This window comes from Nyctibius grandis, chromosome 5 (assembly GCF_013368605.1).
Source record: "Nyctibius grandis isolate bNycGra1 chromosome 5, bNycGra1.pri, whole genome shotgun sequence".
Lineage (NCBI taxonomy): Eukaryota > Metazoa > Chordata > Aves > Nyctibiiformes > Nyctibiidae > Nyctibius > Nyctibius grandis.
The window spans coordinates 66,579,425-66,603,767 of record NC_090662.1 but is presented as its reverse complement, the minus strand read 5'-3'; the positions used below and the strand labels follow the sequence as shown (position 1 = coordinate 66,603,767).

Sequence of the window (24,343 nt, the reverse complement as noted above, 5' to 3'; positions counted from 1 at the left end):
TTTACTAATAAAAATATCTTATGGCTAGAAGCGAATTGCAATGGTATTTTGAAAGGCTGGTGTAATGTGAAAAGTGCAGAGGTGCTCTGAGATGCCCTGGCTGGGCATATGTGCCCCTGCCATCTCTGTCAGCTGTTGGAAAGCAACAGCAACCAGCTGGGTGGTTGCAGGTCTGGTGATGTGATGAAGAATAAAAGGGAAAATAAGTCAATAAAAGGAAAATCTGAAATGATCACCATCTGTTTAGGAAACATCATACCTGTTAAAATATGGATTTTAATTTTGTTCTCCTTGACTGGTTCAGTTCATTGGAGGGGCTGGACCCAGAGATTATAAAGCATTTCACCCTGGTTCAATCTGTTGAACAGAAATGTGTTAATTTTGTTGAACCATTTGAGACGCAGCTCTCTGCAGAGGACCTTCTTTAGAAAGCCAAAAGGGGAAAAAATCTGCCACATAACGTGGTGTGCACCTCCCAAACACATAACAGCTACTTTTACCAAATACTAATCTGGCTTCAGAATTGTCTTGTGAGACTGTGGCAAAGCCAAAATCAATCTGGATTTGAACTGAAGTAGCGACAACCTGCTCCATCCCATATAGGTATGGGACCTCGAGAGCAGCTAGACACATTCTTGAGTCAGACTTCTGCCTTTGGAAAACATGTTGGATGCTCCTGCATTGGCCTTTTCACTGCGCATAGTCTTGCCCATGTGTTAGGATGGCAGTGTGCCTGTGCACAAAGTGTTATGCCAGTTTCACAGAGGTAGAAGCACCAAGCAAAATGGACTTGGCTGGGCAGGCTGCATAGCTCTCGGAGTGTGCTCAGAGGCTGCAGTAAGTTTTTTTTGGTAACAAGAATGTCAGAGGAGTAGGACAAGTATGTTCTCATGTTTGTTGACATTCGTACCCTGAAGGAGGTTGTTCAGGAAGGAAAGGCAGGTTTCTGTGTGTATGTCTGCTGATGTTTGGCATAATTGTTGAGGCAAGACTGTGGTATTAAATTGTAGGTTATAAGGATCTCTTGGCAGTCTATATGGAGAAAGAGCCACAGCATATAATGCCTTTAGGGTCACTTTAGGGTCAGTGCATTGCTGCTACACCTCATATGTAAAAAGTTAAAGAGAAAGAGAGAGGGACTTTAATGAGGTCTTGATGGTTGCCTATGTCATGTTTTCCATGAAGCGCTAAAGAGGAGACTATTGCACTCTTAGCTACAGCCAACCTGACTATGGTGTCAGTGACTGGAAAGAACCATTAGCTGAATCCAGTTGGAGGTCTGTGTCTAGTGGAGTCCCTCAAGGGTCGGTACTGGGACCAGTACTATTCAATATATTCATTAATGACTTGGATGAGGGAATAGAGTGCACTGTCAGCAAGTTCGCTGATGACACAAAACTGGGAGGAGTGGCTGACACAACGGAAGGCTGCGCAGCCATTCAGAGGGACCTGGACAGGCTGGAGAGTTGGGCGGGGAGAAATTTAATGAAATATAACAAGGGCAAGTGTAGAGTCCTGCATCTGGGCAAAAACAACCCCACGTACCAGTACAAGTTGGGGGCAGACCTGTTGGAGAGCAGCGTAGGGGAAAGGGACCTGGGGGTCCTAGTGGACAACAGGATGACCATGAGCCAGCAATGTGCCCTTGTGGCCAAGAAGGCCAATGGCATCCTGGGCTGTATTAGAAGGGGTGTGGTCAGCAGGTCGAGAGAGGTTCTCCTCCCCCCCTCTACTCTGCCCTGGTGAGGCCGCATCTGGAGTATTGTGTCCAGTTCTGGGCACGTCAGTTCAAGAAGGACAGGGAACTGCTAGAGAGAGTCCAGCGCAGAGCCACGAAGATGATTAAGGGAGTGGAACATCTCCCTTATGAGGAGAGGCTGAGGGAGCTGGGTCTCTTTAGCTTAGAGAAGAGGAGACTGAGGGGTGACCTCATTAATGTTTATAAATATGTAAAGGGCAAGTGTCATGAGGATGGAGCCAGGCTCTTCTCAGTGACATCCCTTGACAGGACAAGGGGCAATGGGTGCAAGCTGGAACACAGGAGGTTCCACATAAATATGAGGAAAAACTTCTTTACGGTGAGGGTGACCGAACACTGGAACAGGCTGCCCAGAGAGGTTGTGGAGTCTCCTTCTCTGGAGACATTCAAAACCCGCCTGGACGCGTTCCTGTGTGATATGATCTAGGTAATCCTGCTCCGGCAGGGGGATTGGACTAGATGATCTTTCGAGGTCCCTTCCAATCCCTAACATTCTGTGATTCTGTGATTCTGTGAATAAATTCACGTGAATGTCCTTTTAATGGCATCGCCACTCCAGAAAACCCTTTCCTCAGGTGGCAATAGCAGTTTGCCCTCAGCAATTTGTAGTGGTATACATGGTACTTTTCTAATGTACATGTTAAATCCTTCAAACTGAGGGACAGCAGGATGGAAATGCTAGGCCTCTGATGTTAATATCTTTACAGGACTTGGACTATGGAAAATATTATTCCTTCTGCTCTGGAGCATATGTAGCCTAAATGTAATGTACCGTAAATATGGATCATGATAAATAATCAGTTGGAACAGGGAATGATTAAAAAGAGAGGGGGTTGTCTTTGCTTGATAGCTCTCTGTGCATATAGCCACAGGTGGGCAAGAACCAAAGGTCAGGTAAGCGACAGGGCCTCTTGTGTTTAGGCACAGAGCTGGAGAAGGGCATCCCTGTAATGTGTAGGTTTATTTTTAGCAGATAGTTCCAGTGTTTCATCTTACCTGTGCAAAAGTGCCTGACCACACCTGCAGAGGATCCTGAGAACTCCATCCCGTCTATTGGATAAAACTAATTTAGAATAATTGATTTTTTTAAAAAAACATTTTAATGTTTTTCACAATACAATGTATTCTTTTCTAGATGACACCGCTAATAAACCAGGCCTGTGAGGTCCTGCTGTGTAACTTGAAAGTCTATGCGGATTCTGGCAAAGCTTTTGATATCCAGAGGTATGTTCAACATGCTAGAAATTAGTAGCAGATTTTTTAAAAAAAAAAAAGTCAATAGCAGCAGTTATTCTAAATAGGCACTTACTGTATAAAAGAAGTTTTTTTTTTCTTCTCTTCCTTTTATAAGTGGAGATCATAGTTCAACAGAGGATGTGTCTGATAGATGCCTTTTCTTCCTGGGGGAAGCCATTGCATACTTGAAAAGTAATTTTGGAAAAGCATCTAATGTATTTCTAGCTGTTGTTTAATGAAGTTTTAACAGCTGGAAGAAGAAAAGAAAGCTGCATCATTCCCTGTCCAGTGTCCTCTCTACAATCTGCCAATACTGTATAAATATAGGAATTGATCTAGTATCAAGTCCCTCTAGTACATCACCCTCTTGCTTTTTTTATATGAGGTTTTTTTGAGCACTTAATCATTCTTACCACATTCCTTCTAACTCCCTCTAATGGCATGGCTAGCCTTTTGTGAAATGATGGGACCGGTATTCCAGATGAGAATGCATCACTGATTTACAAAATGACACTTTAATATTTTCCATACTGTGCTTTCTCCCATTTGTTATGCATTTAATATCCTGTTATCTTTTTTGTTGCTCTTTCATCAGAAGTCTCCACTGAACTGTTCACAACACTGTCTAGCCCCTTCTCTGAGCAGATGCATTTCTTCTAGGACCCTGTACGGCATATGAGTAGTTCAAATGCATTCTTTCTAATAAGCACTGTTTTGCATATACTTAAATTGCTAGTTTGGTCAGTACCTTCTGAAGTTCTTCATGATTTCCCCCAAACTGGAGCAGTGCAAATAATTTTGTTTCATCTTAAGAAATAGATATTTAGCCACAATTCATCCATCTCTTTTCGAGTACATACGAGAGTGTATGTGTGTGCACAGACAGCTCTTTATTAAACATCTGAAGAGATGCTATGAAACCTTGAGATACATTGCACTTAGCCTAGTGCTCTGATGAAAATTGACCTTTTGAGTCCTTCCAGGCTTTTCCCTTTTTTCCATTTGTCCTTTTCTTTGCCTGGTCTTTTAGCTATTGATCCATGAAAGGGTTTCACCTCTCAAGAGGCACTTTGGAAAAGACCTTTTGAAAATATAAATGAATGATGTTGACCATCTCAGAATATGATCTTCCAGTTGTTTTATCATACTACCATTTCAGCAGGTTTGACATATATAAATATGATTCTCATTGCACTGCAGTTTCCCAGAATTGCCTTGGGAGTTATTTTTTGGATGCAAATACCCTATCTGAAACCTCCTGTCATCTTGTACATTAGTTGTCTTTAGCCATTTTGTGTTTTGCCAACAACTCAAATTTTAGTTTTTAAGCTTTTTCAGTACCTTGGAGAGGTAGATGATCAAGTGCTTCTGAAATTATTGTTTTATTGCAGTGCCCCATCTTTTACAATTTCAGCTTCTAATAGTGGGAGGTTTGTGTGTAATAGTTGAAAACCCAAAGAAGTGACTTAGTTTTGGAGTGCTGGGCATCCCAGTTCAAAAGCCTGTCCAGTTCTGGGCTCCCCAGTTCAAGAAAGATAAGGAACTACTGGACAGAGTCCAGCGAAGGGCTACAAAGATGATTGATTAGAGGACTGGACCATCTCTCTTCTGAGGAAAGGCTGAGAGAGCTGGGTCTGTTTAGCGTGGAGAAAAGTAGACTAAGAGGGGATCTTATCAGTACTTACAAATACCTTAAGGGTGGGTGTCGAGAGGATGGGGCCAGAATCTTCTCAGTGGTGCCCAGCGACAGGGCAAGGGGCAATGGGCACAAACTGAAACATGGGAAGTTCCATCTGAATATCAGGAAAAACTTCTTTACTTTGAAAGTGACAGAGCACTGGAACAAGCTGCCCAGGGAGGTTGTGGAGTCTCCTTCTCTGGAGATATTCAAAACCCACCTGAACGTGACCCTGTGCAATGTGCTCTAGGTGAACCTGCTTTAGCAGAGGGATGGATTAGATGATCTTCAGAGGCCCCTTCCAACACCAACCATTCTGTGATTCTGTGATTCTATTGTTATCATCTTTCAAATCTGCTTTGGTGTCATCAGAATGACAGTGCCCAAAGATCATACTTTAGAAATGCTGCTTCACAACATATATACAGGATATACTGGGCCTGAGCCTGTCCTTCTCTTAATACATGCTCACTCAGGATAAAACACCAGAGAATTTGATATTAGCTTTTTGTAAGGAAACATAAAAAAACAGTCATTGAAGACTTGACCACAGATCAGAAGAATCAAATTTCAAGGATATTTTACATTCTCAGCCCATTTATCTCAAAACTAAATGTAGCTGCTAATGCCCAGTAGAAATAAAGATGATGAGACAACTGGAGAGATGGTCAGATATGTGGGGAGAGATTCAGTAAGTTCTGAAGTTTCTAGATCATGGTCCACAGATCATTTGTAGTTCTCAAAGCATTTGCTGCTCCTCTGCAGAATACAGATTTCACATAGTGTCAGTTCCTCTTGGTTTGGACTATGATTTTACATTACTAAGGAGCTATCAAGAAGACAAAGGAAATCCTCAACAGGAAATTTTACTTAAGCACCTCTTGTCACTGAGAGTTTAGACTGAACTGGTAGTAGATGTGGTTTCTGCAGTTTAAAATGAGAAAGGAATGATCTCTTTTATTAGGATGAATACTAAGAAAATGCTTATGAATCTCTGAGCTGTTGCATTTGATTTCTAGGTAATAAATGAAATTGTTTATTTTTTTAAAATTTTTGTGGAATTATTGAGCTACATGAAAATATGTTCACTTTGTAGATGGAGAGAAGGTGATTGTTATTAAGCATGAGCATTTGTCAGAATGATGGAAATATCTCTTGTTGGTAAAGCTCAAATCTAAAAGCAAAAAGAAAGTCAGAGGCAAAAATTAATGCTATGTGACGTTTGTAGAAGCAAGATATTAATGGATATGTAATTTGTAGCTAATGATTTATCATTCTTCAACTCAATGCAGGTGTTACAACTGCTTTACCTTGGATGTCGTGGGTAGCGTAGCTTTTGGTACTGAGGTGGATTCTCAGAAGAATCCCGAACACCCCTTTGTTAAGAATTGCAGAACATTCTTTGAACTGTCTTTTGTTTAAGCCTCTCCTCATTCTAATCCGTGAGTATAGTCTACCTTTGTCTACTTCTTATGGTAATTTTCTAAAAGTCACTCTCAAATTGAAAAAACATGCTGAAGTAGGAACAGGAAGGGTGTATAGCAGACTTTATTTCAGAGGTGTTCAGAATGCAACCTACAGGCCAAGTATGCCCTTGAGATTTCCACCATATGCTCTACAGCTCTTGTCATCTTTAATGCAACTTCCTTCAGAAACTGAGAGCCTGGGAAGGCAACGCTCCAGCTTGATCTGAATGCAAGTTTTCTGGGACCTGTAGTTTCTATGGTATCTCTTTTAATACACTTCTGCCTTAAAAACAGAGTAACTGCCCTTTGGAGCCCGAGAGTGACGTTTTGTGCACTTGGTTTGGTTGGTAGAGATTGAAATTACCACCCATAAACAACAGTGGGTGAATAACCCACTAAAGAAAAGAGGTGGAGAGCATAATCAGATAGTATAAGTTCTCCCTCAAATTCTTATTTGAATAACAGCAGCAGCCTGGTGATGGCTATTAAAGGATAAAGATGGTAAGTGCCAGCGCAGGGCTGTCATTAAGAGAATGCATTTATTTTCAGGTGAATAGTTAGGGAATGCAAGAATGGGGTATAAAGCCATTTAGTTCTAGGGCATGAAAGCTAAGGCTTCACAGTGTTGGTGGCATTGTTAATGCAAGGGCAGCAAGAATTGTAGCTGAGGAAGCCACAGCATAATCAAGGTTGTTGAGGTTTTACCACCTTGCTATCTAGACCTGCTCATACTAGTGTCAGGTGGCACAGTGGCAAAGTTTCCTGTGCCCATCTGATCCTGCGGCATTACAGATTGCACCGTACTAGCAGCACATGACTGTCTTACTTCTGGAGTGTGTATCCAAAATGGTCCTGGGGTTAATAGTTTAACCAGATGCAAAGTGGGATTTGGACTCATTCTGAAGGGACAGAAATGTGCTCCTATATATCTAAGATCATGTCCTTCATTAAAGAAAGTTTCAGTAGGGTTTAGGGTTAGATTCCTTGGTCAATCTCTTTCTGCTAGTACATTATGTGCTCTGAATTTCCACACTGTGTTGCCTTGTTGGCAGCACAGGGGTTTTCTGATGACTGATTTGTTAGTCTTAAACTGCTCATAAGTTAACGAGGGGTTTATTAGGATGCAAGACTTCACTCAGGTTTCTAGTTCCTGACTATGAAGGCCATGGACTGGAGACCATCCCTGTGATAACATCCTGCTTCCAGAGTCTGTGGCCTATTTAGAGAAGCAAAATAAAATAGCAAACCAATATCCTAATGTTGGTGAACTGTAAATGAGAATGACTACTACACAATTTCATGGATCAGTGCCATAAGCTGCTAGGCTAGTTCAAGATCCCCCACCCTCTGTATGTAATTGTTTGAGTAGGCAGGGAAAATAATTCTCCCCTTTGTTGTGGAGACTCTGTGGCATCAAGAAGCTGAACAGAAATCCTGAAGCGTTATGGAAGCAAGCTTGGAAGGCTGGCAGGGGAGTCCCAGCCAATATGGAATTTCTAAAAGGAAATCCTTTACCAGCCTATGGGGGTGGAAGAAAAAGAGGGAGAGGGAGAAAGAAAGAGGAAAAAAACAGGTTTCACAAAAGTAACACATCCCACTTGATGAGTTTTATAATATTAATGAAAGGAGGGAGATATTATATGTTTTTACAGTCTGATTCTGTGTTTTCTTCTTTAAAATCTCTTACAGTTTCTTTCCCATTCATAATGATCCCATTGCTCCGGATTTTGCCAAACAAGAAACAAAAGGAACTGAATGGATTTTTTATCCAAACCATAAAAAATGCAATTGTCTTCAGAGACCAGCAAGATGCAGCTGAGGTAAGGCCATTTCTGTGATAAATATATGGATAAGCAAATGTTTTGAGGAAAAGTGGAAGTGGCATAAGCCTCAGTTGAAAAAGCAAACTCAGTCTGTTTGAACATTCAAAGCAATTTAGTGAAGATTTTATTCATTTTTAGCTTTATGTACCATCAACCAGGCTTGGTGTTGATGCAGAATTGTTAACACATCACAAGAAAAACTACTTCTCTTAGTTTTTCTGTTCAAATACGGATGCAGAAAATGTTACATCTGGGATGACTTTCCAACCTAATTTCCAGACCGAGAAGGAAGGATTCACCCTGTAGAATTTTTTCTTATCTTAAAGTCAGGTGTTTTGTCTATGCTACTTTTCCTTAACGACCAGAGAAAGGGGAACCCCCACTGGGCATTTCAAACCAGTCATTACCTACGAGCTGAGGCAGGTTTTATATAGTCCTGTGACAGTTCCTACTGCTTTTGAAAATGAAAAAAAAAGCCCTGAATGTCTGGTTAAGAGCAGACACTTGATACTGAGATAGCTAAAGAGAAAGGTAATTAATTCTACCTGAAGTATACAAACTAATCGATATGCATTATTAACAAATTGTTTGTTACCCACGTATTTCTCTTTTGTCTGGACATAAGGCAGTTCTGGTTTTTTTGTTTTGTTTTAACCACTGTTGTTTTATGAAGCATCTGAAGACACATGCATTTTTATGAAAGTCTCTGTATTTTTGATATACAAAGCATTTGGAACATAGGCATGTGCTTCAGTTCTGTGATACAGAAGTTCTTCAGTTCAACTTGTCCTTTTGGACCATTCTTTACTGCAGACTGCACATAATATCCCTAAAAATAAGTTAACCACTTAATTATGGATGTGTAGCGAGAAACAAAGAACATCAATGAGAATTCCATTTTAAAGGGAACTGAGACAAGTTTTGCGTATCAATTGACATGAAATACACTGCAACATACACATTAAGAAGCTGATAATATTGAAATATAAGAGACATTTCTCACCACTTTGAGTTGAAGAGCAATTCTGATGGGCTAACAACACAGGTGAGAGTGGATCCTCCCAACTTTTTCTCACAGCTTAGCCCCACAGCTGTCACCTTTCAGGAAAAAATGGATTTTAGTTTGCGCTACGTTACATCCAGGACATATTTAAAAATCAAATTGATTTTCAAAGATATTGCTGATCTTTGCTGTGTTGAGTGTTCTGCTCTTTTTCTTTGACTTTTTCTGCAGTGAAGTCTTGCTTCTGTATTTGTTGCACTTTTTCACCACATGCTTCTTATGTTTCCTCTAGCCTACTTTTATGAATCTTTGCCCCCACTAGCCTTTAGGTCTTTGTCTCCATCGTTCTTTACATCCAAAAGGTTGTAAGCACCACTGACCAGCCACAAACAGTTCATGACTCATAAACATAGTTCCTGGCCCAGGCTGAGTGCTGGAGGAATATTTTCTAACAGGGATGATGTGTCTAAGTCACTTGCAGACACCTCACTTCTAGTGCATAGATCCACTGTGAGCTTTTAATGGCATACTGGTGTGGCTGTATGTATGGAGAGTTTTGAATCAAAGATTTATGCTGAAGGAGTCTGCACGAAAAGTCTGTTCTCTGTATCAATTATAAAAAGACAAAAGGGACAATGAAACAATCTAATGTGGATTAAAAGTAGTTAATGTATTAATTACTATTAATAAAATGCAATGTATTTCTGCAGCAGTAGCAATGAAGGCATTGATCATGGGCTAAATCCTTCACTATACTAGAGGTGGTCACTCCCTCAAACTGCAGACTAAAATAAGGGACAGCAGGTGGGTATGGTTAGGAGTAAACACAAAGAAAAGCAAGATTGTAGTGACAAGAGCAGGAGGCAGCATACTCTGCATATGCAGCCTGTTTGCACGTTTCAGTGGTTGATGGAGCAGAGTTTTAAGGTTATATTGGAAGGGTTGTTGGGAGGTGCTGTAAGAGGTAACACATGGCAGTAGCTGCCCAGTAAAAGGGCAGTGTGGAGGAGAGTACAAGGTCCATGTTTGCCTTAACAGTATATGCACAAGTCCATGACTGGCTGTGGTCCCGCCCTGCTCCTGGACTTTTGCCTAGTTTGCAAAATTGGAATATGGGAACTATTTCAAACACTAGGAGTTAGACACTTAGGACCAGATTTCCGAAAGCGCATTAAGTCCCCTTTGTGGTTCAGGATCGTTAGCACAGCTTTCAAAAGCAACCGGAAAGTTTCTGTCTCCTTACACGCTCTTAGAATTTTGACTATTTTAGGTTGGTGGCACATAAGTCTTGTTACAAGTATAGGCAACTTAATAATTTGCCAGGAAGATGAAAATGGTATGTGAAACAGATCAAAATGTAGCTGTGTCCAATTTAATGCAGAAATGTAATCTGTAGAGATTAGGTGTCCCAGATAGCCCTGTATATGAAGGAGAATTATGTCCTGTATCCTAGGTCTCGAATGATGAAATGTACCCACTGAAGCCAGTCAGAGTTTTGGCACTGAATTTTAATGAAGCCAGGATATAACCAGTAGCTAGTGGTTCTTTGTGCTAACAATGGGAGCTATAAGCAAAGTCTTACCGTCTCCCTGTGCTGCATTAGGCCAATGGGTATTCGTCAGGTTGCCACATTCCTAGATGTTACATTGTGTGCATCTTTTACTCCTCATTGATTTTATCACCATTAAAAATGCTTTTGTTTTTTTTTTCTTTGAGGGGAAAAAATAAAGGAAAAAAACCACAAACCTTTGGAACAAACTGTAAAATAATGAAAAGCTCTGTGAAAGTGATTCAGCTGAAGCTTGCCTTCTCTCATCGGCAGCTAATGTGAACAAAGAATAAAGGAAGGCCAAAAAACAATGTGACAAGCAAAGTCAGCCTGTTATCATCCCTGTTCTATCAGTAAATGAAACAATGGTTCTGAGTGCCTAAAGATAATCCCATGGGCAGATAGTAATTTTATAGCCGGGTTTAGATCTAATAATATGCTTGCAGTTTATATGAGATCTGTGATGTCACTTTCTCTCTTCCCATCAGTTAGTGCTGCAGATGTCATTTTAATTATATATTATCTTTCTTTGGTCAGTCAAATAATTTCAGTCTTGGATATTCCACTCATTTGGCCTATGTACAAAAACATTTAGTGGTTGTACTTCAGAAATTTTAATATATTACATTTATCCATGGATTCAAATTGTTGTAAAATGCTTTTGCCACTATTTACAGAACAGCAAATTCACCCTGCTCAGAAGAAACAGCACAAATTTAATGCACCACTTAACACCCACTTTGAAGACTCCAGCAGGATTTAAGTGTTCAAATACCTTATCCTGATTATCTGCCCAGGTTTAAATTTTTCCCTTAGGCAAAATATTTCCAGAAACAGGGCAGATAGACTGTTTGTTTACTTCAGTAAATGATAGTTTGATAGATTTTCATTTAATAATCTGATATGCAAATCATTATTCATGTAAGAGTTGTTTTTCTATCATGTTATAGCTCAGTTCTTAACCTACCAGTCTGTTTTAATTATGATATATAGACAAAGCAGTCTTTAATGGTGCTCAAAACTGAGACTCCTTTCTAAAACTGTGGGTTGAAACTAAGCCCCCTCAGCAGATGAAAGGCCAGATTTCATTTGTAATGCAAAACATTATTTTTGGAAAATCACAACAGATCTGTGGGAAAATCCAGTTTTCAAAATATACGCCCTTTAACAAGGAGAATTGGAGAGTTCGTAGAGGCTGCAACACATTCTTCTGGCATCTCCTGATTTTTCCAGTTATAATGTCTGCTGTGAATGAGTAATTCAAGGTCACTGATCCATGCCATGCAGATAGTGACCTGATGATGTTTCTGATGATGATCAGCTGTTTCTTGGTGGTCTTGAGCCAATTTGAAACGAGAAGGTAACAAAGCACAGAGAAATATCACTAGAGCCATATTCATTGGCATCTTGGTTGGCAGTTTAGTCAATCTGTCTGGAGACCTACAGACTACCTGAATGATTTTGGCGTAAGTGCAAAGCAGACAGAAGGAACAACAGGAGAAGAAGGTGAAGGCTGTGCTGCTGTGAACTGTACTGCCCTTGAGCCACATAGTGTAAAGCCACAGAGAAGCTGTACAGTGCTGTCAGTCCTGGTGATGATCTGGCCTCCCATGAGTTGGTATGGCCCTGGGATGCCCTGTACTCTACTGTGCTAGGTCTAGATCAAAAGAGGTTTTCCTCTGGTCAGCAATTGTCAGTGCACTATTGCAACTCCCTCCAGTTTTCCCTACTTCTTATCCTCATTCCTACCAATCCTTTCCCTGATCCTTGGTAAGAACAGTCAACTGGCTCTGCTGCCCCCAGCTTCCCACACACCCGGGCGAACACGAGGGATTCCTGGTGTGTGGAGATCCTTTGGTTTTTCAGCATCAGCCACGGAAGCCTAAAAAAGGTCAGGAAACTGAATTTTAAATGCTTGCAAAGGGGAAAGAGCTGCTCTTTCACTATTGGGTAGCAATAGTAATGTACTCTAAGGAAGTGGTATCTTTTAATATCTTTCTGGGAAATGGTGGCCTGGTTACAACTTCAATCTTTGGAACACTGATTCCCAGGGAAAAACGTGCAATGAGCTCCCCTAAATGCTTTACCTAAGGGGAAGAGGGGCATGTGTGTGTGTACCTGTATTCTGGAGGATAAGGGACAATTTGAAAACCTAATTACTGTAGCACTCTGTTCTTTTCTCTTCCTTCCCCAGCAGTTCCCTGGAGTTCTTCCTTTTCATGAACTAATGAACTATTTTATTCAAGAGCTGCCTGAAATGAGTTGAGCAGAGGTAATCCTCCTGAAAAAGTCTGATCCTCTCCTTGTCAAGGGAAAACTATACAATTACCAAGAAACTTAGTTAAAATTTGCTAAATACTATGTACATTCCAGGAGCTCTGTGTGTGTTTGAACTGTGGAAATGCAGTACATGATGTTAAAAAGTAAATATTTTTCTAAGGAACAGCAGACAGGAGGATTAGACACCTTCTAATAGTGTTGCAGTTTTCCTGCCTTTGTAGCAAACCAAGCAAAACTTGTTTATCTTTGAAAGAAGGTGGTGTCCATTTAAGGACACACACTATATGGCAATAGTAAATAATCCATTTTTTATTGATTTATCAAGTCAGTGAAACAAAGGATCAGTCTGTATCCTTTTGTTTTTCTAAGTCTGTAGGAGGGATGCAGCGATTCTGTTCTGCTGGGCTGTTCTTACGGTTTGATCGTGTCATTATCCACTGCCTTTGTTGGGTTGAAATGTGAAGTGGGCTTTTCAGAAAGGTAAATGTGTGTTCTTAAAGATATAAGGGCATTTGTGCTAAATGTGGGGTTTGAACCCAAATCTCAAACCTGTATCTCTGTTGTTTTAAGCAGAAGGGTATAATTCTTCTAGAATATGTTAAAACCTTTTGAACATTAAATCTAGTGTATGTATGTGCTTCAGCAGCATACAGTGATTCTAAGAGGAAAAAAGGTGGCATTATGTTAAAAGGCGGTTAGTTATTCACCTTTTAAAAAAACAAAGCCATTACAGCTTGTGTTTAAATTGTGTTCCTTCCTTCCCACATTTGAAGAAAAATCCTCTTTTTTTTCTTAAAGATGTAATGAATTTTTTAAGTTCCCCAGGATTTCTTAAGTGGCATTTAAACATAGCAAAGCCTCAAAACCTCGAATGGAGGCGACTTGAAATCCCTATTACTTTTGGTCACCAGTTGAAATTTCTTGATCCATCTGTTGTTATCTCTCCAACAATGAATTGCAGGCCTACGAAATGTGATCTTTTGGTTTTGGGCCTGGGCTGAAGCATCTGGCTGAGGTGTTTCATCGTGAAATGCAGTTCTACAGTTTCTCTGCTCAAAAGAGATCAAGGACAGAATAAGTAAGGAGAGCAGTGACTTTCTCACCTCCCTGAGGCGTGTTGATGGGGAAGCAGAAAGAGTTTTGCATTACTGCTGCATCTGTCCCAGTTCTGCAGCCCAGCCCACCTGGGAGCCCAGCGCTTTACGAGCACTGCAGTCAGAAAGAGAGAGCAAATGTCTGTTTGGTTACCTGCTGCCAGCAAGGACATACCAGGTCTGCTTGCTATTGCTCACCCTTTGCTCTTATCACACCATTTCTACTGCCTCATTTGGTTATGGATCAGAGTACTTCATGGATCCTAGACAAGGAACAGGCAGATGGTATAACGTATATATTATCTGCCCCACTCCAGCAAACCTTGTAGCAACCGTAACAAAATAATTTTGGCACATGGGACTTTTTCCAATACCTTCATCTCCCTCTATTCCCTTTAAGTCTTTTTCAACCACTGCTGTGTATCCTCATTTCTTCTTCAGGAGGTGACAGGAGCAGTGTCCCTATCTCATATTTCACATGTCCCACTTCAACTACAGTCTGGGGTCCAAACTGCCGTCATGCACATGAGCAATCTCATTGACTTCTTGGAGCATGGCTCACATGCTTCAGTTTGCAAGAACACAGGCTGGTACCAAAGGATGGAAATAAAATCAAGGGGCCAGGGTGTTCGTACTGATGAGGTTGGTGAAGTTTTTGGGTATCCAGAGTTGCCAAAAGTGATTTTGCAGACAGTACTGGGAAAATGTGAGTATCTATGCAGGAAAAGCTAACCTCACTTTCTGAGAGATGTGTGGTAGGGCTCCTTTAGAGGGCCTTCAAAAAAAAGGGTTCTTTACCCCTTTCTGGGAAGAACAGGGGAGGTTCAGACACTCTCTTATAGCAGCATTAATCCACAGGAAGTCATTAGGCCAAGAGGATGCCTTCAGAGTTACAGAGAGGAAGGACTTAAATTTTTCTGTCAATAAGGTTTGCATGCATTTTCCTCCTGTTTTCACCAGCTGGTGTGGGAAGTGAGGCTGGACATTTGGCTTTGCTGATCTATGGCATATGAGAAACATCTTTTAATTGAGAAGAGTGGGATTTTTAGTGTTGAAAAAGGCTTTTTCATCCAGAGTAAAAATAAATAAATCCACATGCTCAGTTGTTGGTAATGTCAAGGGCTTTAGTGACTTTTTAAAATTGTGTTTATATGGGAAAATCAGTCACTTAAAATATTGTTTATCTAAAATCCAGGCCAAAAGATAGCTTAAGGACTCTTTCAAATAATATTTGCAGTGAAATTTCTCTGAAAAACTGGAGGAGGAAAGAATTAAAAAGCAAACCTGTCTTTTTCAAAGAAACCACCCAATCCTTGAAGTTTTGTTTTTTGTTTTTTTTTTTTTTCCCCAGCCCTGTTCTTGATACTGAAGAGGAAGGAGTGGTCACAGCTCTGTTTTATTTCTCCATAAAAATAAGAAGAGCAAGAGCTCATTGTGCTTTGAAGGTGGGATCCAGCAAACGCTGGTCTTTGTCACTGAGCTTTGTGGTGGCTTGACCAGCACAGGTGAAAAACGGAGGATGAGGAAGCCAAAAAAAAGGTGGTTGTTCCTTATAATGGCCTGGCTCTCTCGCTTCTCCTCTGCCACCTAGACCCAGCCCACCCCATCATGAATTTTTTGCTTTACCTTCACTTATGATGGCAAGGGGACCCTGTGCTTGTTATCCAGAGAGAAGTTCAAACCTTGAAAATCCTGTTTATGCCTGTGGTCTTTCCCTGTAGGCAATAACGTCAGTGCTGGCCGCTTGTCCCAGCCTGATCCTGTGCTAGTAATGAGTATTCACAGCATGCATTTCAATGTCTGATTAAATCTTTCCAAAAGGCCATCTGTTTGAGGAGGATGTGGCATAAGCTTTAATACTTTTTATACCTAGTACTCAGTACTGCTGTTTCATGACCTTAGACATAAAGTTTATCCCTTAGTTAGTTAGCATCTCTCCTGATACTCTGAACAGAGAAAATAATTGGATCAAGGCCGTTGCAACCTGTTGGGCCACTGTGTGTCTTTGGGGAAATGTTCCTGGGTGTTAAGTCACAGACGTTACACAGACCCAATGAGACTTTGCTATGTCCAGGGCTGAAAAAAAAGTGTATGTTTTCTGGGAAGTGAGTAAAGCATGTCCAGCTGTCTTTTCTAGCACTCGGGGCAGAATCTGATGTAGTCATATATCTGTTGATACATGCCAGATCAGTAAGTAATCTGGCCTTTCTGTTGCATGTTCTCATCTGTGCAAAATATCCAACCTAAGCAGTGTTACATCTGTCTTTCAGGGTCATTTTCCTGTAGGCTTGGAAGCACAGCTTCCCTTTGCGATTCCCTCAGCATAAAGTAAATCTTCTCCAACATGGCTTTTCCCGCTTCCTGTCATTTTCTTTCCTTCATGTTACAGTCTCTGTATTCATCCCTCTGGCTGAAAGGAAAAAAAATCTTACCCTGAAGTTGTGCACATTCCCTTTCTTTTGTAACTTTTCCCTCATACAGTTCCTCATCCCTTCTGTATGTTACCCTTGCAGTCTGTCCCTCCCAAGTTTCTCAGAATATCCTACTTTAGGTCAATGAAAGCCCTTCTTTTTTCCTGTTTAATGTGTGATCTGGTCTTCATCCAGGGTGTGGGATTTTCAAATCAGCAAACAAAGGGAATCTTGCCATAAAATGAAATCATCATGAGATTAATTTTCTGCATAGTAGGGTGGTGGCCTTTAATGCCAAGGTGAGATATAAGATCTAATCTTCATTTACATAAACTTTTTTTTTTTGCTTACTCTTGATCTAAATCTGCAAGGGATCTGTTGACTGGGCCTGGGAGTTTTGAGGGAGTTCAGTCTGGGTACTTTCCCTCTACAAACAGACTTTCTTCTGACATATGTAACTAAAGCGTAGCATCTAAATTCTTAATTTAGAAAAAAATCACAAATTTACTGACCTAATTGCAATAACAGAGCTTTCCCTTTCTCTGTCAGTTTTGTCTTGCATATTTCATCCTTTTGGGTTTTTTTTCCTTTTTTCTGTTACTGGTTCACCATCCTTCCTCCCTGAGTCGCTCCCAGAACTAGGAGGGAAGTTGCAGCACTTGTGATATTAGTGGTTGATCTTTGAATTTGTCTCTGTTAGTCTCTCTGTGTCTCTATTTGCGTACAGTGACCTCTCTCAGTCCCACACACTGCCTTCTTGCAATACAGCATGACCTCTTGTGAAGCAGTTGTGAAAAAGCTGTTCCATGGGATTTCTTTCTGGTTCAACTGTCTTGTCCACCTGTTGGCATGTTTCGATCTCTGGAGGTTTTTCCCTTGATCTACCTCAACTGTTGGTATCTACTTCGCACTCCTTTGATATTTCTTCCTTTTCTCTTGTGACTACTTGTCTTAGCAGATCCATATTCCTACTATAAGAGACACTGACAGGCCCTCTTGCCAACAGGAGAGTCGTTTATGTGGTCAGCATTTGGATGTCAAGCGCATGAAGATGCTTTTCTTTTGAACCTGGTGGCAAGTCAGTTTGACCATCTCAATGCACAAAAGTGATCAACTTTGTTTGCTGGGGCAATCCTCTTCTTGCCACCATGCCCAGGCTGCCCCAGGGGCTGCCTCTCCTTCCCCAACCTGCTGGAGCCAGCAGAGCCAGAGGGCTTCACTAGACTGTAGCTACTCATGACTGTATCTGGATTTTGAGGATAATTTAACATTGGAGTTACTTATTATGGACCAATGACAGAGAGTCTGTCACTGAAAGCCTTGAGGAAAGGCTTTCTAAAATGTGCCCTCGATGTCAGCTGGCTGCGAGGCAGGAATCCCTGTGTGGCGTTCCTCCGTCTGCCTTTTGCTAAAGAGCAGCCTGAACGGTTGCAGTGATTCCTCTCTCCCTGAAATCCTAGGAAATCCTGCATCCATGGCAGTCGGTGGCAGCCTTGCCCTGGCTACATAGCCTGTGGCTGTGCAGGGCTTTCTCCACTTTCTTTGCAGTGACTACCCTTCATTTTCCCTCCTGCCAGGATAAGCAAGCTATATCTGAGAGACAGAGATGAGAGCCGAGCACCTCCTTTCTCTCTTCAACAGAAATGTACACTTTTTAATAATGTATTCTCAATTAAAACCATACCAATTAAAATGGGCTTTTTAGTAGGTCTCTGGGGAGAGGGAGCCATAATTCACATTAAAATGTAAAGCTTCAGAAGCAGGGAGAGCTAGGTACATTGCAAGCACCCAAATATTAAGTGATTTTAATTACAATGGAAACTTGATAAATTGCTTTGTGCCACAATCCATTATTAACAGCTTAATGTATATCACTGCTGCCTGTTTTAAACTGCTCCACAGTGAAAATTGTTGTCAGTATTTCAGTTGCAAACTCTGATTTTTAGCGTGTTTGTAACTTGGCCCTTTAAAAAGGGGAGGACGGTGAAAGTCTGCAGGCTTGGCTTTGGTTCTGGGTAAGTTCTGTTGGCTGCAGCATCCTGAGCGAGACATGAAGAAAGATGGAGCTTTTGTGTTTCACCTGTATCGGGACTGGCCAGGGGTTAAATCTGCTCCTTGCACAGTTTAAGAGCAATGTCACAGCTGTTCTTTGGGCATGCAAAGGGCCCTTATGCCGGCTGAGGGGTCACCAGAGCACGGGGCTGCTTTTACACGTAGATTGTACCCAGCATAAGGCTGGAGGACTGTTTGGGGTGCCTGCTCAGGAGTAAAGGGAAGCGATAGTGTAACAGCCCATGATCAGGCATGCTGATGAGCTTATTTTGGAGTGAGCGAATTGCAAGTTGGTTTGAATTTTCCAAGTTTTAACTAGCAAAAAGCTGATTTGAGGTATGGAATTAGGCAAGTCCTTTTGGAGCACTGAAATGTAAACAGTGATTGTGCTCAGCTTTGAACAGGGAATCAACATTCATTTCTTTTTTGACAGTTATTATGGCTGTAATTGTGCTAATGTTAAGATGCTATATATTTATGTGTATACTTATAGTAAAATGGTACCTTTCCCTTGCTTTTCAAAGTGGCTTAATATTTCAAGGGTAAAGGTTACAATTAGGAATGTTATTATTTTAAATGCTAACAGCAGGTGTAGTGGACTTACAGTTGTGCCCCGTTGAAGTCTTGAGCTGTAGGGATTTGAATAGCCATGGTCTGGCTTCTATGGGATTTATTATTTATTGTGGGTGTTCTGTTTTCACTTTTCACTTGATTGTGTGGTCTGACCAGAGGGTCACAATCCCCAAAGTGGGGTTACTGACAGGTGTTTGGCAAGATCTTGACAAGATCTGAGTGAGATGCAAGGTAGATCTCAGGACAGAAATGACTGGGAATTGCTCTTCTGATTCAGAGAAGTCACAAGTGCATATATGGGACAAACATGATTTGTCTGACTGTAATTATTGTCTTGGGTTTTGCTATTATTATTCTGATTATGTTTCTCTGGAAAACAACAAAAGCATATTCACTTTCCCCATCTCAGAAATGTCAGCATTACTCATAACGATGTTAACTCGCACCCTGCCAATTATATGGAGCTCTCTTGGTTTGTTATATCAATAATTACACATAGGATTTTTTTTTTCTTGTGAAAAATCTTTCATAGCCAGAGGAGTAATGATGCCTGTAAGTTGCTTAAGTATTGCTCAGTCAGGGATATGTAAGTTGTGGGAGATGTCCTCATATTTTTGGGGAGACAGACAGCTGATATTCTGGCATGCTATTAACATTCATGTGTTTCTGAAGTTGTATTTTTTAACTTGGGCTTTAGGAAGCATTCCAGACCACAGAGCTGCGTGACTGTCATTTTTCATGCATCCCTGTACTGGCAGAGGACAAAGTGGCATGAAATATATAAAATGCCATCTAATTTTTCTTTTGTTCTTTAATTCATGCACACATGCTTCGTCTGTGTGTTTATCAGTGTGCACAAAATGCCTATATTTGCAAGATAATAGCTGTGTAAATATTAGAAAGTCGTACTGAAACTCTGTGAAGGAAAGGAGAGCAGGGGGAGAATCCTTCCTGCTACCGAGGAGCCATCTATTGGATAAAACCCATAACTGAACTGAGCATCCGTGAAACTGCGGAGGATAACACAATTTGTTATTGGTCACCGGGCAGCTGAAAATAATCCTTTACTTCCCAATGCTGCTTTCACCCACTGCATTAGAAATCTGTACCCCTTCATGCACACAAGTGACGAGTCAGATGTAGAGGCAATTTATGTACTATAAGTAAAAGATGGTTTAATACAGCCGAAGATCCAAGTTAAATCCTAACGTAGGGTGCAGGTGTGATCATGAATGGATAAACCAGCAGTAGGATTGCCCACCAGCAGCAGAGAGCAGTTTCTCAGAGAAGTAATAGAAAAGACAAGTGTTTTTTCCATATTGTTAGTAAAGAACATAAATGATATTAACTGTACTTCTTTGTAACAGTACGTGTCATTTATATCAGTCTCACAGCCATAATTAGTAAGGCCATCACAAAACCAAATAATGAGGTGTTCCTTTCCTCAAAACATGTGCAATCTATATGTAATGTGATGCAGAAAGAAAGGATCTTGAACAAACCATGGGGAGAGATGAGGGAGGACAGGATGTGAAGAGTAAATTCCCAGGATGGCCCCAACATGTCCTCATGGCTCTCTTCAAAGTGAGTGGTGGGGCTTTGCAAGCATGTTAAAGAGAGCATATGGGGCAGGAAGAACAAAGGATAAAGAAGCAATAATGAGTTCCTGTGCATTTTCTTGAATGTCAGGCAACTGCTAAAAACGGAACTGATTATTAATCAGGAATTAAATTTAAGCAAATACAACCATAATCTGTGGCAAATAGAAAAGGAACAGAGGGCTGCCTGCAACAGCAGCCTTTAGTCAGCAGTTTGAGTCAGCAGAGGGTCAAGCTTTGGGTGTCAGACACTTAGCCTAAAACACTCCCTTCCTGCATCCTCCCTTCCTCTTGCGAATAGCGAGGGGAGGAGTGACGGATGGTTTACTGGGAGGCCAGATAAGCTCTGGGAGAGGATGTGTTCATGCAGTGTGCAGCAGGGTGGTCAGCTCGCCACTGATTTGGGAGCCTGTTTCACAAGCTGGTGTGCATGGAGGGGGCTGGCCCAAGTTGTTATTCTTCCCCAGCGCCCAGTTATTTCTTCTCTTGCTGTACTTACCCACTGTGTATTCTGATAACCTCACTTCTCCACCTCCAAGCAGCAAAACATGTGGGGCAGGAGAGGCTCAGCTAATACACACAAAAATCCAATATTTATTGTTTGTACTCTGATAATGCCAGGAGTTGTTATCAGTGTGTTGTTATCCTAAATGTTTTGTAAATACAGAATAAGGAGGTTGCAGTCCGCTGTTATTTGCTGCCAGTGTCTCTTGCTCACCATGATGCAGGGTTTGGGAAAGCTGGATGAGACTCTGTAGCCATTGCATTTTGGGCTGTTTTCTGAGTCTTCCCCATGTGTGCATGCGATGGAGGGAGCTGTGGTGGTTATACTGTTGTGCTGTGCTCTGGGCTTAGGCTGCCAGCCAAACAACGTAGAAGAGCTGCCAACCAGCTGCCACAAAGTGGATGACACTTGTTTGCCATTACACTGAATTTCATGGAGAGACTAATTGCTTCTCTTAGACACCCAGCTCATTCTGCTCATCCTGGTATTGGAAGGAAAATCCCAAGAGTCAGAGGCAATGGTCAGTTCATTAGGGTGTAAATGACGCAGGCTGCAGGCAATCCCTTGGTTTTACACTGAAGAACTACTGGAAGGGTTTCCACATGTCTAGGCAAGCCATAGGTTTCTCTGTAGGCCTCCATAATTAATGAAACCATCAAATAGGTGTGTGCCTTATTTTCTCTTTCCCATAATTGTAGTATCTCTTCATCCTACATACCACTTCAGCCAAGTTAGGCCTCCAGACAGGATCTTTGCAGCTCACAGTCAACAGGTCCACACATAAAGATTAAAACCATCCTCCTTCTAAAAGAACCATAAAGAGCTATGTTAAGCTTGTCTCAGCTAGAAAAAGTTCTTTGCTCTCTCTCCATTCACTAACAATTAGATCTGAAATTCAAGTTTATTTTCATCCCTGGACTGTGTGGGAACATCTCAAGAAGGAGGCTGCTGTTCTTCAAGATGTGAGCCATCTAGGGCCACTTGCAGCAGTTTGAGCTGAAGGGAGATGAGTCACTAGCAAAATCTTGTTTTTAAAAATTCGCTCCAGCTTTATCTTCAGGTCGAATTAGGCTTGCCCATGCCTCTGTAGATTACTAACACTCTTACTTTAACTTTTCATTTTGAAGGTCAGAAAAGTACAAAATTTTTGAGGAAGAAAACAGCAGTACCTGAGCACTCATGAATGGAGGCACTATGTCATGAAAATAGTTTTGTATTTTGCAGCAATATGATTTTTCTGTTATCACCATGCTTTGTTAAAGACATACTGAAGAGAGAGGGAGAGACACACATATACAAGTATAGGTTGTGGAGCCTCAGACGTTACGGGTGTAGCTGGGTGAAATCTAATGATCTGCAATATCTACAGTGACTCACTGGAGGAGGTGAAACATCTCCAGTGACAAAAATGGTTCAGTGATGGGGTGGACTGCCTGGGGAGGCTGTGGGAAGCTGGAGTTTGGCTGGGTTTTTAAGAACAGGTTAGACAAACAGCTGTCAGGGGCGGTTTGGCTGATGCTGCCTAGTGGCAAGGGGATGGAGTAGATAACGTGCTGAGTTCCTTCCAGGCCTCTTTCCCCCATGTGATGGTGCTTTTGCCTTAAACTCTTCGAGTCCATGTAAATCTGTTTTCATCCTAAGTCTTAAAGGTTTTTCTGAGATCATAATTAGCTTTTCCTCACAAGGTTTTAAAAGATTTGATACGTGTTGTACCATTTTTACAGATGGAGAAGCTGCACAGGTTATAACTGTGTTTTAAAGGCAAAAAAGGGAGTGCAGCTTTAAGCATCCCAGCTTCTGTGGAGGTCAGTGCCTTAACCAGTAATTTGTATTGGCCACTCTGCAGATTTAGTGGCAAATTCAGCCAATAAAATCCATGTCGTACTTGAATTTACACTGACTCTCGCTTTTTTATTTTTATTTTTTAAAAGACAATTGGTCACATATAGAAGATAAGTTTTCTTACCATCTTTAATACTTTCAATCCTCAGGTGCTTTCATCAATTTGCTGATGTACTTGGCCCTTCTGGGCCTGCTCAGCATTTCATGTAGCATTTTTGCAACATTATAGTAGGGACACTTCTTTTTTCTTTCAAGTAGAAAGCAAAGGCATTGCTGTGGCTTCTGACGTCAAATGCGGTGTCATTGAATACTCACAGTGCTCCCTCATTGCTGTGAACTGCTGCCAGAAACTTGCATAGGAATTTACTGATGATAATATATGAAAATATCAGAACAAGTTCAAAGTTATACAAAAACTTTTCAGTCTGGGATTTCACTGGAACCGTTAAGATCAGGCCAAGCTGGGAGTAGGCTGCTCCACTTTCCAAGTGGGAATTCAGTGAATATTTTTTTTTTTGCTTTAAATTTACTCAGGTTTTTAATGCAAGTTATATTGCTTTGTAAGATGTGCCTGCCCTCAGACTTTCAACCCATTTACAATAAAAACTTTACAGTGGTTTCACCGGCTAATGTTAACAAAGGCAAACAAAAGAGGTTTTTTTTCTGCCAGACTGAAAGCCTCCCAGACACTCTCGAACAACGGCCGTACCCTTCAGTTAACAGACTCCAGGTCCTTCCAGAGCTGAGCATCACCCATGAGAGCACCATGCCTTCAACCTTCAGACGCACAGATTTGAGGGCTGTCAGCTCTGGGCTCCCAGTTAATTCCAGCTTCTGGGTTCAAGCACAAGGCAAAAGGACAATCTCCCTGAAATATTTTGGGACTGGATGTATTGGCAGAGAGACTGGCTTTTTTGTGATTTCACTGAGAAACCAAATGAAACATGCAAGTGTTAGGGAGAGGTTGAATTTGATACTTTCAAAGCAGTTTGGCAAAATGATAGTTTTAGTGGGACTGCATTTTGTGCTTCTTTTTCAAAAGGATCTGGGTCACTACCGCAGTGCTTTACTGAAAACTTCAGTGTGACACGTTTGTCTCGCCTAAAAAGATGGCTGCTAAGTTAAATTTACAAAAAGTGACCTGGATATAAACTAATATAGCAGTGTTTGTACAAGTTTGTTGGAAACTGAAATAATATAAGATGTGAGCTTTCTACCTGTTAGATAAGGATTCTGAAGCTTAGCTTCTGCTTTTTGAGCTGCCATCAGGACATTTGAGAAAGGCTAGGAGGGTCTGCACAGTTTATTGTGGGTGGTATTATATTAGCAGCATCACATTTGTATGACTTTTGCACCACAGCAAGTGTTTTACAGAATACCAACTGATTATGTCGTCTAGTTTGATTCCTTGGTTCATCTTTAAGTTGCTTTTTGTAGTTCTGGGCTGTTTGAACTCAAAATGGGGAGCTGAACT

The 24,343-nt window shown here is 41.2% G+C and overlaps 1 protein-coding gene across 1 annotated transcript in view; it reads left to right on the top strand.

The window, feature by feature from the left end:
• TBXAS1 (thromboxane A synthase 1) overlaps positions 1 to 24,343 on the top strand; it is a 254,674-nt gene that overhangs the window by 157,142 nt on the left and 73,189 nt on the right. The window contains 4 exon segments of the mRNA XM_068400625.1: positions 2,895 to 2,983; positions 5,966 to 6,083; positions 6,085 to 6,115; positions 7,829 to 7,959. Coding sequence (XP_068256726.1) covers positions 2,895 to 2,983; positions 5,966 to 6,083; positions 6,085 to 6,115; positions 7,829 to 7,959 — 369 coding nt within the window.